Source organism: Priapulus caudatus, unplaced genomic scaffold, assembly GCF_000485595.1.
Source record: "Priapulus caudatus unplaced genomic scaffold, Priapulus_caudatus-5.0.1 Scaffold469, whole genome shotgun sequence".
Taxonomy (NCBI): domain Eukaryota; kingdom Metazoa; phylum Priapulida; class Priapulimorpha; order Priapulimorphida; family Priapulidae; genus Priapulus; species Priapulus caudatus.
Genome location: NW_014577530.1, coordinates 47,966 through 68,169, shown reverse-complemented (window position 1 = coordinate 68,169; position 20,204 = coordinate 47,966). Strand labels below are relative to the sequence as shown.

Sequence of the window (20,204 nt, the reverse complement as noted above, 5' to 3'; positions counted from 1 at the left end):
TCTGCTCATCCGTCCACCGAGTCTCTCTCTCTCTTCGTCAGCCTGCGACAAGGTGAGGGGTAGATGCAGCAAATTATCCACTCTGCATCACTCCCGTTACACGCGTATCTCTTCGTCTCTCTCTCTCTCGCACGCGAACAGGTGGCAGGGATTCGGGGCACTTCCATCTGCTCACTCCACGTCCACCGGTCTCTTGTGCTCTTTCTCTCGACGCGACAAGGTGGAGGGATATCGCACTATCCTCTGCTCATCCGTCCACCAACGTCTCTTCTTTCTCTCTCTTCTCAACAGCGGACAAGGTGGTAGGGATCATAGAACTATCACTTGCTCACTCCAGTACCACATGTTCTCTCTCTCTCTCTATTCAACGCGGAGGTGGAGGGATCAGCAGCAACTAATCAACTTCTGCTCACTCTCGTACACGCGTCTCTCATCGCTCCGCTCTCTTCGCACGCGCAATATGGACTGTGTCAGGGTCATCAGAGGCACTATCCCTTGCTCCTCTCGGTGCCCACCGCGTGTCTCTCGTGCTCATCTCATCTTCTCTTCGAATTGCGAAGGTGGCAGGGTATCATCAGCATACCTAATCCTCGTGGCTTCGTCTCATCCTCCACCGCGTTCTCTTCTCTCTCTCTTCACGCAGCGACACGGTGAGGGATATGAGCACTATACCATCTGCTCACTCCGTCATCTCCAGTCTCTCTCTCTCTTCTCGCACACCGCGACAACGGTGGAGTGGGCGTTTCATTCCGATATCAATATGGTTCCTCCCGGCACGCGTCCTCTCTTCTTGCTCTCGCACAGGCGCCAAAACGGTGGAGGGGCATATAGACTATCACTCTAGTCACTTTCGTCAGACCCGTACTCTCTCCATCTCTGCTCTCTGACGCGACTCAAGGTGGACGGGGATCTGTCGGCAATATCACTTGCTCACCTCCAGATCCCACCGCGTTCTCTCTCTCTGCGACGCGACAAGGTGGGAGGAGATACATCGAGTAATATATTCTCACTCATCGCTCGCTTCCGTTCACACACGTCTCTCTCTCTCGATCTGCACGCTGACAGGTGGTGCGGAGATCAAATCAGCACCTTCCACTCTGCTCATCGTCACTACGCGTACTAGTCTCTATAGCCCAACGTGTACTTGGTGGAGGGAGTCTATCGAAAGGCACTATCAATTGCTCAACTCCATTCTGGTCACACGGTCATCTCGCTCGCTCTCGGGCTCTCGCACGCTGAAGGTCCGGGAGGGGTCATGGCTATCACTCTGCTCACTCCTGGACGGGTTCACCGCGTCTCTTCTCTCTCGCCACCGCGGACAAGGTGGAGGGCTCTCATGCGCAATATAAGTCCACTCTAGGTCACTCCCGCTGCGAAAGAAACAGTATGGAAATTGCCATCCACTCAAAACCCTATGATACCGCCCCTGTATATATATATACTAGCATAGTAATAAACATTTATAACTATATATATGTCATAAATCGCCGAGTATCGGGACCGACTGGGATTAAAATGCACCACACCACCTATATGTTTTATATCTAATATCATTACTATTCATAATCGCTACACCCTAGTATCCTTTTTCATAAACAGGCCGCAAGCGCGGCATATCCACGGGGCCCCAAATGTGTACCTAGAGCGATTTGCCAACCGTCGCGCACTACATGTGCACAATCCCGCAAATAACGCTGTCGGCACGCACGGCATGTATAGGTCGATTGTTCAGGCCGCGAAATATAAGGCCCTGGAACGACCATTGTAACTGGCACCCCCCACACCAGTAATTGCAATCTAGGGGGTCGGTGTGCAGAGTCCACATGTCACCGACTTATATACATGAAATCTTTCAATAGAAACAATATTACATAACCTTCAGCACACACAAAAAATAATACACCCACTTAGCATATGCGACCCGACTAATAGCACCGCTGAATCTCACATAAACAGATTACTAACTCACTCGCAAGCACATACCCATACATATCATAGTGCACATCCACACGTCCCCCACTCTAATGCTCCCTCGAAGGCATGGTTCCAGGCCCAGCGAGCAGTACTCTCTATGCACGTCTCTACTGATAACACAGCTCAAAAGCCATCCTCGGATGCGAGACCCAGTCCGTTGCCGGACCAAGTGCCAATGCAGATCGAGTACTACACACGGCGACCGCGCACCAGCGCGCCGCGCGCCGCACCGCACACACTACGCAGCGCACGCACGCCCAACACACCACACACCGCACGCAACGCACGCACACACACACACACACACACACACCACACACAGGCGAAACGATCCAGGCGGCATTCGCACACTACATAGCCCCTAACATGCCTTGCGGCTAAGCTCATGCTCAGCACTCTAGTGCGAGTCGGTGTGGGGATCCAGAGGGAGGCGCGAGTCCCCCCCTCACCCGCGCACGTAACACAGCTATTAGTGGATTCGCAAGCAGACCGGGAGTTCCTATGGCATCAAAATCATCTGCCATCACAGGGCACAAAGCCCCTCCCCGCTCCCACCCCCACCCCCGGTCAGCCGCAGCGGACTCCCCACCACACCGCCCCGCTGCGCATGCTGCTGGTCTTTGTCTTAGTGAAACTGTTATTTACTAGTGGTTGCCAAGCTTCCCCGGAAATCTGCGCGTGCGAGCGTCGATTTACGCAAGTTGATGCCTGTTGCCATAGCAATCATCTTAATTGTTCCTCACTGGGCCACCCTCCCACCTCGTGATTTGCGATCACCCTTCCCTAGACCGACCGGGCTGCAAGACTAAAGTCAATACACAACACACACGCGCAGGGTCTGTCAATGTGTGAACGTTCGTTCGATCATGGCGCTAACCCTCCCTATATTGATGTGCGCGGGTTGAGGCTAAATAAAATGAGTCAACTTTTATGCATATCTGCGGAGTCAATTTACGGAGTAAAGTTATAATATATAGTATAAATTATATTTCCTGCTACCGATGCGGACGGGAAACAAAAAAAATATTGAGATCGTGCGCGCGCGTTTCTCCCAAGATTAGTTTCAAGAATGCAATCCTCCGACACACAAGAGTACCCTACTTGTTTACCTACACTTGCTTGCGTTACATTATTTTATCTAGCCCTACATTAGCTATATAATCGTGAGATAGCACAGGCCTACACGGGCAGGGATGGAGGGGGGTACATTACATATCTCTAACCGTACAGAAAACGCAAGGGTACTCGGGTAGACCTATATCGTCTTATTGCATCTAACCGTAGGCTGTATGAACAACGAAGGGCGCTACACGGATAGGACCACGTTACAAGCCCCCCGCACAGCGTCTCCCCTTCCAATCGGGCGGACAGTGAAAGCGACTCGCGAAGAAACACAAGAGAGCGAAAGTTATTGTGATGCGAGTCTGTGCAAGATCAGTTAGATGCGATGCGAGTTTAACGCACAGCGACATCCCGGGATCCCGGAGTCGGCGCGCAAGAGTGCGTGCGACATCCCCGGATCCCGGGGTGAGTGCGCAAGAGTGAGTGCGACATCCCCGGATCCCGTGGTGAGTGCGCAAGAGTGAGTGCGACATCACAGGATCCCGGGGTGAGTGCGCAGGAGTGCGTGCGACATCCCAGGATCCTGGGGTGAGTGCACGGGAGAAGCACTCGCTACTGCACGCGGTGGTCGCTCGGCACGAGCATGCCCCTGCCACACGACATGCGAGGCAGCAGCAGATAACGTCGCATGTTCGGGGACGGGGTGAGGAGGAGGGGGAGGGGGGTGACTAACGGGAAATGCAGCGATGAGATGCGAAGATACTGCGCGCTTGGCCCACGCATAGTAGACGTTCAAGCTCCGCTATCGGGTGGTTATATAGTGAGCTAGTGCATGCACTCTCGTTCGTTTATCATCACGTTTTTCTTCATGCGTGGATGTGGTGTAGACGTCCAAAATATTGTCTATACTCCCTGCAGGTTGCGCGAATCGGTTCAAACCCGCTTTAGGACCACGTCCTTTAATAATTGGCCTAAGATTACGGAAATTAAAGTTAGTGTTATAGGGAAAGGGTTAGGCGATGGTAATGATTATTTATGTGTCGGCGCGTGGTCCTGAAGTAGGAATAATTGAACCGCAGGCTCCATCGCGCAATCCTGACCCGAAGCAAGTTATCCCTCCAAGCGGTAAGATATGACGCGTCTGATTCGATATACCCGTATAGTCTCTTTAAATAACTTTAGATTAAACAGCTTTATATTTAGTTTCCCCTAATCCGACATCTGGATCTATTCACCAACAGCTTCACAAACTGGTTAATTATTATGCCCAGTGCTAGAGTAAACAATCATTAATTATATTATAGCTGATGACAATCGCAGAATTAGGTGACCATCTGTCCCCTACTTCACCCATACACAGCATGACCCCGACACACACAGAGGTATAATTACAGATATACCAATATATATATATATATATATATATATATATATATATATACCAGCAAAATAAATATAGAGTAGTTATATACATTTATAGCCCATTATACGTAACATGAACGTGTCAAAAAACAAATCAATGTTAATATTATTAAAATAAAACTAAACTAATAATAATATAATTTTCTCGCTTCGAACAAATCAGATGGAAAAACAATCGTAGGGCCTATATAACGCGATTTCGTTATACTTTGAAGCGCGCTACAAACAAAACGTATATACCTTGTTCGAAATGTCGATTAAAAAACAATTACTGCGTAATTAATATGTTAATTACACTCGCTTATATACCTGCATAAGCAGCTCCCACGAGCAGCAGAATTCCCAGGTGATTCATCTGAACTCTTGACGACTTCTTCCTCCTTTCCTCGCCGTGTGTCTAAGACGGTGGGAGGTACCTCTGGCGATACTGCGGACCTACCAGGGCTGTCACTCCTGTGTACGTGATTATCTCTCTATGATGATGATCTAACTCCGATGCTAGGGAGACTTTGTTGTGAATCTCGGCCGTCTCCGGGTGAAAACGAAATGGATCGTACCACTGCGAGGTCCGGGTGGCACCCACGTGGGGGTGGCGCGCGGTTGCGATTGGCCGGTGGCCAAACGCTTGTTACGTATAGGCGAGCGCACGTGATGTGTTATAACCGAGCCGACAGAGTGAAGGACTTGTGAGTGTGAGAGCCTGAGAAAGGTGCATGTGTGGTCACCATTGTCTCTATTTATAGCACGTTGGCACAGGGACGCTGCGCACTGGGAATATGACAGTAGGTTCATTTCTGCCGTGGGCATATAGCGACGGGAACACGACAAGAACGTATTACGGAACAATATGTAACAGAAAATTATATGAAACGCCACCCAACCCATACCGCCCCACAACCACAACACTAGTCTCACTAACCATAACCCTTGCGCCAACACTATCCCTAACCCTAGAAACATAACCGCATAGTCCTACTGTTATATACCTGCACCCCCTATGCCAGTACCCCTCTGGACCCCCATATCAGCGCTTGGATCGGAACGGGTGACGATTGCCAAGAACTGCATGCCGACTCTACTGCGCAGCCCGGGCCAATGATCCGCAGCACGTGAGCTTTTATTCTGCCCAAACTATACGCTCCAACAACACTGCTGTGGAATGAACTGCTGGGGAGATTTTTTAAACCGCAAAGAATATATACTATTACCCCGCGTTAACAGCGCGTCGTAAACTATGGCGATGATGTATTTTTCGATCGCACATGAGTACTAGAGCACTGCATGGTTATATTCTGGTATAGTAGTATTGCTGTTGCCATGTGCTTCCGATGATTCACCATCGTAGTGTTTACATCTGCTCTTCAAGATCATTTGAAGGACTAATGACACACACACACACACAAACGTATATAATATATCTCAAATTTTGAGATTATTTGCCCCCGATATATATATGCAAATACAATAAAAGTAGTATAGGGTGCATGAAAGGTCGAAAAAAGTACAACTATATAATGAAGCCGATGTGCGCGTCGTATGATTTATCGCGGGAGGGAGATCGGGGTGAAGGCGAGAACAGACCCACGGAGAGGTCGGAGAAGGAAGTAGAAGAAGGACAGGCGTAGAGACAACGATAAACGAAGCACGGGGTTAGAGAGAGGATATGTTGTGTGTGCGTGTTGTGAATTAAGAAAGGGTAACCGGGGGCTTATTAAATCCCAGCGCGTGATTGAGGGGAGGGGGGATTCTATGACACAGCGCAAGGCTGGGGAGCGGGAAGGATGGAGGGGAGGGAGGGGGCCCAATTCTAAGTCACAGAGCGTGGCTGGGGGAGGGTGGACGGAAGACCTAATTCTAATCCAAAGAGCGTGACTGCAAGGAGAGATATCCGATGGGGCAGCGCGAGTGATGGGGACAGAGAGAGAGAGAGAGAGAGAGAGGAGGGAGGGGAGGAGGAGAGAGAGAGAGAGCATATAGTGTCGTGTGCTGCGCGTGCCATGCGTGCGTGCGTGCACACCACATGCTGTGCGTGCTCTGCGCTGCGTGTAATGGAGATAGATAGATATCTAGATAAGACGAGCAGGAGAGAGACGAGAGAGCAGGTGTAGTGTGTGTGTGTGTCTTGTCGGGTGCCTGTGTGTGGTGTGTGTGTGTGTGTGTGTGTGAGATAGATAGATAGATAGATAGATAGATAGAGATAGAGAGCGAGAGAGACAGAGAGAGAGAGGTCGCGGAGAGGAAATGAGCATCTAGCCGCCCGGATACAGCGGCGCCGCATCCACTGGTTGAACGCACGACCAATGAGCGGCGGCGGCGGCGGGCACGGAGTGGTCATCTCGGTCCTGGTACTGAGGCTGCTGAGCTCATGATGCTGCGTGTGTTACCCCCGATAACAGCGTAACACCGAGCATCGATGCATCAACAACACGACCGACTTTCACTTGCCATGAACGGGAACACGTGCACGCCACTGCGTTAAGCATATGCTCGTAACTTATAGTCGTGTGCTAGGACTTGGGATTCACCGCATGACTATTTATATATAACCCCCTCACATTGATTGCTCTGACTCGCGCTTGCTCTCGCGCCTCCTCGCTCTGTCTCTATCGCACTCGTTTTTTGAAAAAATCTCTTTGTCTGTTTGTTTGTCTCTCTCTCGCTATCTCTCTCTTTTCCCGCTTATGCTATCTTTTTTTCTCGCTTACGCTAGCTGTCTCTTTCTCTCGCCCTCTTCATTCCTATCTTTCACTTTGTCTCTTATTCCACCTCTCTCTCGTGCGCGAATTCTCTCTTTCCCCCTCTCGCGCGCTCTCTCTCTCTCTATCTTTCTCTCTTACGCTCTCGATCTCGTCCTCTCTTTCTTCTCTTTTTCTCGTACGCTGTCCTTCGCTGTCGCTCTCTCGCACGTGCGCGTTCTTTCTCAATCGATCCCCATCTCCCGTTAATTCTGGGCGAGTGTCCCGTTATGGTAAGAAATATACGTGTTATACAACTAATGGAAATTTCTGATAGCGATCGATCATGTCAAACTACTGGTAGGCATACATACACACTCTAAATTGAGAGTACAATTTCAAGAATATATACTTTTTCATTAAGATCTCACGTGATGTTAGAGGGAAATTGAGTACGCCAGGTGTGTGATTCAGCAAGAAATCTTTCATAGTAAAATACTAGTGAATATGCGCTCTCCACATTAAAATTACAACTCTGAGAAAATTGCAATTTTTTTAAATTGATAAGGGCTGGATGTACAGTTTCATATATCACGTAGAGTAGAGTAGAGTAGAGTAGAGCATATGCCATCGCCATCTACCGGCCGATTAAAAAATTTATTAGTGTTAGCAGAAAATAGAATAAATAGTATATAAGATTAAACTAAAGTACAGGTTAGGGAATATTTGAAGTCTTACGCTAAAAGCTTCTTTTCTCCACTTTTTACACAAGCCAACATTCATATGGACTACATACAAATATATTAAAACTTTACCGTGGAAATGCGCAAAGAAATAAATAAAGGTAAAGGAAATATTAATGAATACAATGGGAAAGAGAGCACTTCTATTGCTACCAGAAATGGTTTTACCATGACAACTCTATACCCATTGAAACTGCTACTATTTTGATTATTTCCCACAATATTGCACATAATTGAAGTATGCTAATTGTTGTTAATGCTTTCCACATTAAAGTTTCTTAATTCAGAAGTTATGTAAAGCATTCATCAATCATTAAATCTGAATAAAAAGATTTGCTAGTTTATGGATTACTATAATATTCCATCTGTAGACCTCAGAAATTTTATGAGGATATTGCTTGTAAGGTGCCCGCTGCATATACCAGTCAGTACAAAATCTTGTTACGTTAGTGTGTTAGCGCATTCGCAATATATCTTACCAGAAGAGTTATATTTTGTGATGAATATGGGTTACGGGGTATCTCAGCATAGATTTATGTGATAAATTGTTATCAGTCGACCTGTGTTTATAATTAGGAGAGCGCCCTACCCTAGCTGTTGAGTGTAAAACTCCTACTTCATCGCCTCCCGTCCTACCACTTGCCTCCCTTGTCCATCGCTCAGTCTCCTTCTTCTTCTTCTTCTTCTTCTTCTCAAAAAGAATGTTAGAATGGCCGAATGAAATGTATGCGTATTTGAATAAGGAAATCCGAAGCAGATGTGTGCGCGAAATGTTTTCACATCGACGCTAGACGTGATGCGGCCATGATGCCGAGGCTTGCCGAGGATTGACACTTTGTGTCTTCTAATCACAGCCTACGCCGCACCTCTGTTTGATATTTTTTATAGATGGGGACCCATAACAGCATGGAATCGCCGATCTCAGAAACTAGGGCATTCTGCTAGACTAGGACGGTTTCCTACGATAGAGTTTGGCACAACAACGAAAATAACACGCTGTTTAGCGCACTGCTCACCGTCCTTATGTTGAATTTTTACATCTCCGTAATCGGAATAAGCCTCGCCTTCTTCGTTGATGGGCATGAATGAGGCGTGACCGACGTTACCGGTTCTTGTAGCTACCGTTTTTCGCCGGCCTATTTACTTTTCGTAAATAATGAATTGCCCGGCCGATGCATTTCGCATCGAAGAGGAAAATTTTCCGCATTTTCACTCGCTGTCGGAAGTGAACGAGTGCGTCATTCATTGAACATTTTTCACAAAATACAGCCAATGTTTACATGCCACAGCGCTATCTCTTGGATGTTTTATAAGTAAATATGGGGATTTTCAATAAAATAATGCGTTTTTAATGTATTTACCACGATTTACGTATAGAAACTATATGTTATTTTTACTGATTTCTCCGTATCTTTCCTTGGAATTTTCATCGTCTAGCTTTCAATGCCTTTCCGTATATTTTTTTTACGTTTTCTGTGTGATTATTATTTTGCGCAGGCACTCATTTTGGAAATCCTCCAATATTTTTACTTCTTCCTTAGTTAAGTTAGTCCATCTTTTACTGTTATTTAGGAAGGAAGGTAAAACTGTGCATTTGTATAATTTTACTCTTGCTTCTATAGTATGATTTCCATAATTTTGCTCTTCTGCCCATATGATAATAATATTATTTCGCTCATCATGAAACGGCTCATCATCAACATTTTTCAGTTCGGACTCTTATCATATCGTTATAACCTCCTATATCATTAATTATAAATCCCCTAGGTATGAATATTTGGTGCATTTTTTGATTACTTGGTTGCCTATTGGCTTGGTTGCCTATTGCCTTGGTTGCCTTGGTCTCCTTCTCTATCTTTTCTTTGTTTGTAAATTTTAAAACCATTGTATTTCTTTTGTTCATATTAAATTCTAATCTTTTTGATTCAGCTAATCTAGAGCATGACTGAGCGATTTTTGTTACTGTTTTATAATCTCCAATTCCTAGAATATCGTTCATATATAATCATTGTCATCTTCTAAAACTACAGACCATCCGCCGACCGGTGTGGAGACGTGCGCCGGGCCTCGAATTTGGCGCACGTCTCCACTGCGGACAGCGCTTCACACTTGAACATCCCCGCGGTTGCGTGCGCATATCCCGCGGAACTGCGCGTCTCATCCGCGCGCAGCGCTTAGGATCAACAGCAAAGCTGTGCCACGCAATCTTGTATCATGTCTCTCTGGATGGCAGTAGCGATCAGTGTAACTGTCATATGTAGCTCCTTGACTGTCATGACCACAGGCACTTGAAGCGTTTCAGTAAAATATAATGCTAAATAAATACGAAATCTATTTACTACCAAGTCTTAATGTTTCTATACTCTCTTTCACCTATTATTGCCGACAATTTCCTGCAAATGCCGTCCAAATGCTCATCTGCAACAATTTGAACAAACACTGGCTGCCGCCATGGCTGCGGCTGCACACGGACACATAAATATATATATAGAAGAAGACGAATTTTTAAGAGTGTACCCCTACATTTACGAAAGCTACGATATGGTGGTACCCAAGTAAGTACAAAATCTGGTTACGTTATAGCTCCAAGAAACGGTCTTGCTAGGGTTAGAAGACCAACAGTGTCTTCCCCATCTCACTCTTCCTTCCTCCTTCCTTCCCTCTCTCTCTCTCCCTCCCTCCCTCCCTCTCCCCCTTCCTCTCTTTCTCTTTCTCTCTCACTCTCTCTACCTCTCCCTTCCCCATCTCTCTATTTTTCTTTCCCCTCTCTTACCCGCCCTCCCTCTCCTTCCCTCCCGCCCTTCCTTTCTTCCACTCCTTCGCTCTTCCTCCCCCTAACATCTTTTAAGCCAGGGCACTATTGCACGACATTCTCACTTTGTATTTTCAAAGATCACCCGAAAAAGCAGCCAGCTATACGTGTGTTACCCACGTCTGTGGCTATGCACATCGTAGCAGCGTACGTGCCTGCTGCTCTGTTTGTCTGTCTCTGACTAGTCTCCCTCTCTTCCTCCCTCCCTTCCTCTCTCTCTCCTTGCCTTCCTCCCTCTCCCTCTATCCTTCCTTTCTTCTTCCTCTCTCCCTCCCTCAATCACCCACCTTCTCCTCTAGCTCTTCTTTACATCCTAGTTCACCCGCCTGCTTCTGTCTCTGTCCTTTTCGCTCACCCTCCCTCTACCTCACCCTTCCTTCCTTCTCTCTCTCTCTCTCTCTCTCTCTCTCTCTCTCCCTCCATCCCTCCCCTTCTTCCCTCCCTCCCTCTACCTTACCTTTGTACATATCAACTTATCCTATTCAGGTGCATGCGCTCTTCGTATTAAATATATAATCTTAACAGAATACCGTTCAGAGACAGAGAAGGCATGCGAAAACATAGAGTATAGCCAAACTATGATACATAAACGGGGCACCTAGCGATGAATTAACTACCCGTTACTACGTCCGTATATTCCTATCTATCTATCACATCATATCCACCTCCTATAACACCATATAGCCGCATATTGTTTTGTCTATATCCCCTCTCTCTCATTTTCAGCCTCCTTTCCCTTGCTTTCAACCATCTCTTCCTCCTCACCCGTCCACTTCCCTACCTCTTACATATCGATATTCAAACTAGGGTTGATCTCCTTGCCTCAACTGTTTCCCTTGCATCCTCTTTCCCTCTCTCACTTTCTACGCCGCGTTCTCTTCCCCCTCATCCCTCTCTTTCTCTCTCCCTCCATCTTCCCCCCTGTCTCTTCCTTCCTACCTCCCTCTCCCTCTCACCCTCTCCCTCCGCCAATCACCCCACCTCTTCCTCTAGCTCTCGTTTACGTCCTAGTTCACTCGCCTGCTTTTGTCTCTGTCTCTTTCGATCTCCCTCCCTCCCTTTCGCCCTCCCTCTACCTTACCCTCCCCCTCTCTCGCTCCCTCTCCCTGCCTCTCCCGCTCTCTCCCTCATTCTCTCCCTATAACACCATAGCCGCATATTGTTCAATCTCCTCTCTCTCCTTTTCAGCTTCTTTCCCGTTGCTCTCAACGCCCTCTTCCTATTCAGAATTCCTATCCTTCCTCTCCTCTTTGGTCACCTCCTGCTACTCCCCCTTAAATATTGACAGTAAAACTAGATTTGACCTAGTCGCCTCAACCATATCCAGGTTAGTTGTATAAACAACATTTTAAATTGTTAGTTAAATAAATATTAGTGCATCACATGATAAATCGTTGAAATTCTATTGGATAACGTTGCAGGTACTATGAAACAATGGTGCCCGCCTGAGCGGGCACTATTGCTTGCGCGACGCAGTTATGCAGGTTGCGCGCGCGCTTTCAATGTGTATTCCAAAGGATACTCGGAAAATACTTTTATTCCAATGTTTATTCCAGTTGCAATGTGTTAAGTTTGTGTTTTAATACAAATTGAAATTGTTCGTTTAAGAAACTTTGTCTTATTCACTTCATATTTGCCGAGTAGATTGCAAAGTCATGTGATGCACTAAAAACATTATTGCCTGTTGTTGGGGGCACTATGCTCTCATAGTGTTACTTTGGGAAGAAATAGTGCCCTCGCTCCCGCTCGGGCACTATACATTCCCAAAGCAACACTATGAGAGCATAGTGCCCCCAACAACAGGCAATAATATATAAATAGTTCTACTTGGTAGCTAAATAGTCACTATTTCTACTGGCAAAACCTGCCATGTGCACATACAAATCTGCATCTATAATGTATCCTGCTATAGCATAGGAAGCTTCGGAAGACTAAACAAATTCACTCTCCCCGTATATTCTTATCTATCTCCTAGAAAACCATAGCCACTCATTGTTCTATCCATCCCGTCTCCCTTCTTTTTGAGCCTCTTCCTCAACCTCCTCGTCCTCCTCACCCCTCCTATTATCTGCTCCCTCTTTGGCTATCTCCCTGATTTACGAAGTGGCTATATGCCCGGCAGCCGGGCACGGTCTTCGATTTCCTAAAGGCCCGGCAGTTTTTAATTTTCGGTGATTTCTCAAGCAAACAGAAGGGTTAGGGTTAGGGTTAGGGTGCCGGCTGCCGGGTATATAGCCACAGCGTAGGCCCTACTATTTATCCTTCACGGTTGTGCCTAAATATCGATCAGACTTCAGAGGAATGGCATACGAAGACACGCACATACGCACGCTCGCGCACGCTTGTTATCGTATGAAGATACGAACCAGCATGCCAAACGTCACACACGCATATATACAACCCCGCCATACACACACGTATATTTCACCAGGTCCGATTGATGCTTATCTGGAGCATGTGGAACCCCCTGTCAAAGAACTCCACTATTGATCGCCAGGGGGCAGGCTATACGCTACTGGACGAGTCAATTATGTACGTCATACATGTTATTCATTCAGAAACTTCTGTGCGGCAACGATGCACGCACGCGCAACTTAGCGCTTGGAGCTTCATTCATTTATCACCCCTCCCTCCGACGTAAGATGCGAATCATACACAGTACTTATAGCTCTTGGCGCTTCATTAATTGCTTCATTCATCACGTGCCTTCCCTCGTAAGATGCGAATCATACACAGTAGCTACTAGAGCTTCATTCATTTATCACCCCTCCCTCGTAAGATGCGAATCATACAGAATACTTAGCTCTTGGAGTTTCATTAATTCATTCATTCATCCCCAGTGTTGTAGTCGAGTCCGCACCCCCCAAGTCCGAGTCCGAGTCCGCCCCCTCCCCCGAGTCCAAGTCCGAGTCCGCGCCACCCGAGTCCGAGTCCGAGTTCGAGTTCGAGTCTAGTTTTGATAAAGAAAGGGAGAAAATCGGGAAAAAAAGAAAAAAAGGAAAAAATCGGAAAAAAGGGGAAAATAGGAAAAAAAGGGAAAAAATCGCAACAGTGCATCGTAGACATTCGAAAATGTATAGCGATAAGTCGTATATGATAGCATCTAAACACAGATAAATTAATCTATGGTGTATATAATCTTTGGCTTTCAATAACAAACTGAACTGAACTGTTTCTGAACTGACAATCAATCCCAAACAACTAGTGTAGGCTAGCTAATTTATTAATTAATTAATAATTAATAAATTAATTAATTACTTAGGCTGGAGATTAATTAATAGCTAGTGAACGACATTATTTTGTGGAAAAGCGATGCATGCGCAAATGGACTACCGTACCCGTAGCCTCGAGACATTAAGATACGGCTATATACCTTCCCCGTAGCCACTGCGAACAAAAATACATTTGATACCTGTGCTATAGTTTGCAACATCCCAAAAACGGCAATTTTCGTGCCCATCCGAGGACGGTTAACGTTTTCCGAACATTCCAAGAACATAACTCTCTCACCAAGTAAAACCAATAAATGCATAACGATATGGGAATGTTCTTAGAATATATTTTTGGCTAATGTAACCAAACTAGAACCTCCAGCGAATGTTACGAGAATGTTCCGTGTTTGCTGGGAAACTACGCGACACCTTGCAGACAGCGTATAGGCTGTTCCATTTACCGTAGACATGCCAGATACAAAATGCCAAAAAAACAACGTGTCTAAGCGAACAATGCGACCAATCAGTGCAGATTTTGTACAGTGCAACTGAAATGATGAATATAACCTTGCCGCTAAAGAATGCGGAAATTAAACCTAGAAATCGTAATGATTCCGCAGAATGAGGAATGGTTGGAGACCCTGCATTAGACATAACTACAAACCAAAAGTTCATCATTTCATCAGCAAAAACTCCAAACATATCTGTGAAATTTTTTATTAGGAATTTGAATAAAATTTTAGCCCTTTTTTAGGAATTGCATACATTTTTTTTAGAAATTTTAGGGCGAGCTCAAAATTTTAGGAATTTTTAGGAATTTTAGGGCCGCTGGAAAGCCTGTGCAAGCTGTCGCTGCCGCCGCTAAAGCGCGCCTCACTGTCGCGCGCCGGTGTGTGTGTATATATGTGTGTGCGCGCGTACGTGTTCTAAAGTGTGGTGGCCGAGTAGGCTTATAGTTAGCATAGCAAATAGTGTAGTGTAGTTTAGTATAGCCTGTTAGGGTTAGTGTTAGTGTTGAGGTTAGGGTTAGTGTTAGGGTTAGTACTAGTGTTAGTGTTAGTGTTAGTGTTAGTGTTAGACTGTTAGTGTAAGTGTTAGTGTTGCTCATAGGGTCTATGTCCCCCAGGATATTGCCCGGAACGTACCCTGGTAACTATTTGATATGGTTAGGGTTAGGTTAGGGTTAGAGTTAGGGTTAGGGTTAGGGTTAGGGTTAGGGAGTAGGCGTATGCGACTTCCTAGACTCGTTAGTGGAGTAGGCGAGGTACGGTCCGGCATATTAGATAGTACCGTGGTACGTTCCGGTATACCAGAAGAGAGAGCGAGAGCGAGAAAGAGAGTGAAAGAGAGTGAGGCTATATCATAGCCTTAACTGCTATAGAGTCTGGTTTATTGCCACGAGCAGAAGCATATAAACTTTCACGAAGTAAACGTGCTATAGTAAAATAAACATAATTATTACGGAATGAAGTCTAAATTGTCGGTTGACTGAAATAATCGGTCGAGCGAACGCTGCCACAGTTAGCAATATAATCATACACACTTCAAGCGCATCTCCGTTGATTACATATTTTGCAGGGATGCCAATTCACTTCACTCGATATTATACGACAAGACCATATATGCTGTCTGATTGAAAGAACGACACTAAGTGCACAGGCTGATACTCGTACACAGCCACTCTCCACCTCCTGCCACTTAAATGCACCTACGCATGCAGTCATGGGTGAATTACACATACACACGCATAGACGTGCGAACATACGCAAAGCGTATATATACACGCACAGAAACACAAAATACACAATCCTTCATTCATCACCCCTCTCATGTAAGATGGGAATAAGTAGCTCTTATAGCTTCACTTATTCGTCACGCCTCCTCCGTAGCATGCAAATCATACACAGTAGCTTTTGGAGCTTTATTCATTCATCACCCCTCCCTCGTAAGATGCAAATCACAACCCATAGATCTTAGCCTCTTAGAGCTTAATTCAGTCATCACCCTCTCCTGCAAGATGATTTATTCATTCATTTATTACCCCTCCCCCGTAAGATGCAAATCACACAGGGTAACTCTTGGAGTTTCATTCCTTCATTCATTTATGACCTCTCCCCCGTAAAATGCAAATCACACACAGTAGCTCTTAGAGCTTCATTTATTTATCACTCCTCTTTCGTAAGATGCAAAGCACACACAGTTTTTAGGTCTTGGAGCTTTATTACTTAGTCACCCCTCCTTTGTAAGATCCCAATCACAGCTAGACCTTAGCTCTTGAAGACTTATGACCTCATGGAGTCCATGGAGTCATTTATGACCTATCCTCCGTGAGATCAAGAGTAGATAAATAACATAATGTTATTTATCTACTCTTGGTGAGATGCAAATCATACACCGTAGTTTCAGTAATTTATGACCTCTCCCCTAGTAAGATGCGAATCTCACACGGTAGCTCTTAGAGCTTTATTCTTTTATCATCTCTCCTCATAAGACGTGAATCATACACGGTAGCTCTTAGAGCTTCATTCAGTCATCACCCCTCCTCCATAAGAAGTAAACCATACACAGTACTTAGCTCTTGTAGTGTTATTCTTTCATCACCCTTTCCCAGTAAGATGCGAATTGCACACGGTCCACGCACTTAATGCGAACAAAGCGAGCATAACTATATCACACACTGAATCTCTTGTGCTCCAACAACGTATAGCAAGTAATACATAGTAGTATCTTTTTCCGAAATGCAACTAAACCTAAATTGAATTGGGACCACTATGAACAGAGACGTACAGCTTTCCGATGCTCACGGATCTACGGAACGTTTATAGAATGTATGCAGCAATGCATATTACGCAAATTTATAACTAACTACAGCTGATTACTAAAAAAACAGTTATACTTGTTTAGTTTTGGCGCCAGCAAAAGCAGGTAAAAAACGGACGCATCAATTCATCATAAAATGAAAAAGGATGCAAGCTGCGAAAATAAACGCGGGAGTTACACTCTGGGTACTCGCATGAGAAATGTAGGTACTCTGGCAACTTACGACCGTCGAACAAAGCAATCGCGCTTTCATCTCATTTTAACAGCAGGTGGCAGCTGCTACCGATTACCTAAAATTTTGGTTTCATACGCGAAATCAATATCTATAACGAACACAAGGAATGAAGGGGACAGGACAAGAAAACTAGATATATTTAAATTACAGCTAATTGCTTAAGTTAATATGAGGATGAGGATGAGAAAGCTAGGTTAGTTTGGATTAAGGTTTAAGAGGAGCTGAGAGAAAGAGAAGCACCCCCCCCCACACACATAGGGCCAGCTAAATTGTATATATATATACATTGTATATAACAATATACAATGTATTAATCATACACTTGCTATATAATATACAAATGTATATAGTGATGGTACATATTCGAAGCGACTTATAAATTGCTTATGTTCCGGCGTTTCGTCGGGGTTAGCCGCTAGAAACAGTTGCCCGCTGAGAGGCAGCACATCTGCAGAGGTGAACATTATCCACGTACCCAGAATGGAACACCCGTGGGATAGAGTGCAGGGAAAGTGCAGTTTTATTCTTTTGTGTGTGCTGAGGAGTTAGTCAATATGTTTATTGAGATCATGTATGTATGTGCAGGTATCTGTAGACCTGGCAGAGAAGCCCCTTACTGTCGTAGCACCCCTGATCTTCGCGTCTGACAATATATAATGCTGCGTGGCTGCTCGCACGTCCACGTAACACGTAGTAGTGCACGTGCGTTTGCACGTACACGTACTGTGAGGCGTGCGTGCTGTGCGTGTCACGTGTGCTACGGTACACCATCGCGTGCACGGGTGCGTGTGTGCGTGCGTGGTGGTCATACATAGTACGATGCCTGCGCCGCGTGTGTGTCGCCAAGTACATGGCCGCTGGCGTGCTGCGTGCTGCACGTACTCGGGCCGTGCATGGCGTGCGTCGGTGCTTTGTGTACGTACCCGTGCGTGCCACTTCGTACTGTGCTTGCGCTGGCGGTGCCGTATGCCCGTACACGTATAGTCGTGCGTGCGTGTGTACGTGTGCAACTCACACACCCTGCTGCGTCGCGCGTGCTGTCCCGCACGTACTACGTCGCGTGCCGTGTGCACGACTCCGTGCGTGCGTGCTGCCAGTAGCGCGTGCGTGCGTGTGACCGTACCGGCGTCCGCGTGTGGCACGTACTCCGTGGCGTGCGTGCGGCAGCGTACGCCTCCGGCGTGCGCGTGGGCGTGTGCACGTCACTCGCTGCGTGCCGGCGTGGCACCGTACTCGTGCGTCGTGCGTGTGCAGCCGTAACTCGTGCGTGCAGTGCGTGTGCACTACCGTGCGTGCGTGCGTGTGCACGTAACTCGTGCGTGCGTGCGTGGCACCGTACACCGTGCGTGCGTGCCGTGCTGCACGTACTCGCGCGTGCGTGCGTGTGCACGTACTCGTGCGTAGCGTGCGTGTGCACCGTACTCGTGCAGTGCGTGCGTGTGCACGTCAGCTCGTGCGTGCGTGCGCCGGCACGTACTCGGCGTGCGTGCGTGTGGCACCGTACTCGTGCGTGCGTGTGCACGTACCTCGTGGCTGCGTGTGCCACGTACTCGCGTGGCGGCAGGTGCACGGTCTCGTGCGTGGTGTGCAGGTACTCGTGCGTCGTGTGCAACTGTAACTCGTGCGTGCCGTAGTGCACCGACTCGTGCGTGCGTGTGCACGACTCGTGGCGTGCGTGTGCACGTCTAGCTCGTGCGTGCGGCGCACGCTATTTCCCCCACTTCTTCCCCCCTCCCCCCCTTTGTTCCCCCCCCCTCTGTGCGTGCGTGGTGGGGCACGTACCGTGCCGCTGCCGCTGTGCACGTACTCGTGCGTGCGTGTGCACGTACTCGTGCGTGCGTGTGCACGTACTCGTGCGTGCGTGTGCACGTACTCGTGCGTGCGTGTGCACGTACTCGTGCGTGGGTGCGTGTGTACGTCCACGTGTATGGGTGCGTGTGCACGTACATGTGCGCACGTACAAGTGTGTGCCTGCGTGTGTGCGTGCGTGCATGCGTACGTGTGTGCTTGCGTCCATATGTGAAGTGGGTGTTTATTCTTTTGTGTGTGCTGAGGAGTTATCATATGTAATATGTTTATTGAGATTCACGGTGATACTAGTGGTGCATATGTGAAGTGGGTGTTGATTCTTTTGTGTGTGCTCAGGAGTTATGTAATATGTTTATTGAGATTATTAAAGCTACAAAGACTCAAGTTGCAATACAAATTATGTATATCTTTATTTCTAAAATGCAGCCATTTACTACCGACACTAGGCATTACTGCTGACAATAGCTCGCCTAAAGTTGGAAATTATGAAGCACATCTTAACAATTCTTCCACCGAGAGAAATCTTCTTTGCACTTAGCACTCTTACAGATTACATACTCGTTTACAGTTTTACATTGCAAATCTCGGTTGTATGTTGTATCACGATTCTCGCTACACACACGTGCTCGCAGTTGTGGCATCGACGATGGGAACACTCCTATTAAATGGAGCGTTAGCCTTACGTATTGTAGTGAAGTGTTTTTGGTGTGGAGTAAAGTTGCTAAAGTATTACTTAATGTACTGAAAGGTAAAAGTGGGTGTCGCGTCGCTGCTGTTTCTTGATTTACGCGAGTTTGCATTATGCGAATTTGCAATAGCGCGTATCACCTTAATAACAATACATTTACTTGAATAATAACAAGAACAACACTACAAGAATAACGCGACGCGGCAACTGCCAAGCGCGTGGTGAGCACGTAAAATAAATGTGATGTTATTCATTGTATCAAGCAACCCAGAAAATGTATAGACATGTACGTGTGCATTGGTGGCTTCGCTTCGCTCCCGCTGCTGATGCGCAGGTGAAGGCCGATACTTGCCGATATGAACTTCAACATTAAATTCAACTTCAACATTCGCATGATAGCTGGCGGATATTTTGACTTATTTGCGACATTTTCGCGATACCGATATTGAATTCTATATCGCGAGATCGGCCTTCACCTGCGCATACAGCAGCGGGAAGCGAAGCGAAGCCACCAATGCACACGTACATGTCTATACATTTTTCTGGTTTCTTGATACAAGGAATTAACATCACATTTATTTTTACGTGCTCACCACGCGCGCTGCAGTTGCCGCGTCCGCGTTTATTCTGTAGTGTTGTTCTTGTTATTATCAAGTAAATGTATTGTTATTAAGGTGATAGCGCGCTATTGCAAATTCGCAATAATGCAAACTCGGGCGTAAATCAAGAAACAGCAGCGACGCGACACGGCC

The 20,204-nt window shown here is 46.4% G+C and overlaps 1 protein-coding gene across 1 annotated transcript in view; it reads right to left on the bottom strand.

The window, feature by feature from the left end:
• The window catches only part of LOC106810729 (apolipophorins-like), a gene marked incomplete in the record, with an annotated part of 43,862 nt that extends 38,856 nt beyond the window's left edge, over positions 1-5,006 (bottom strand). Inside the window, 1 exon segment of the mRNA XM_014814168.1 lies at positions 4,768-5,006. Within this exon segment, the coding sequence (XP_014669654.1) occupies positions 4,768-4,813 (46 nt within the window).
• Between the last annotated feature and the right edge of the window lie 15,198 nt (positions 5,007-20,204).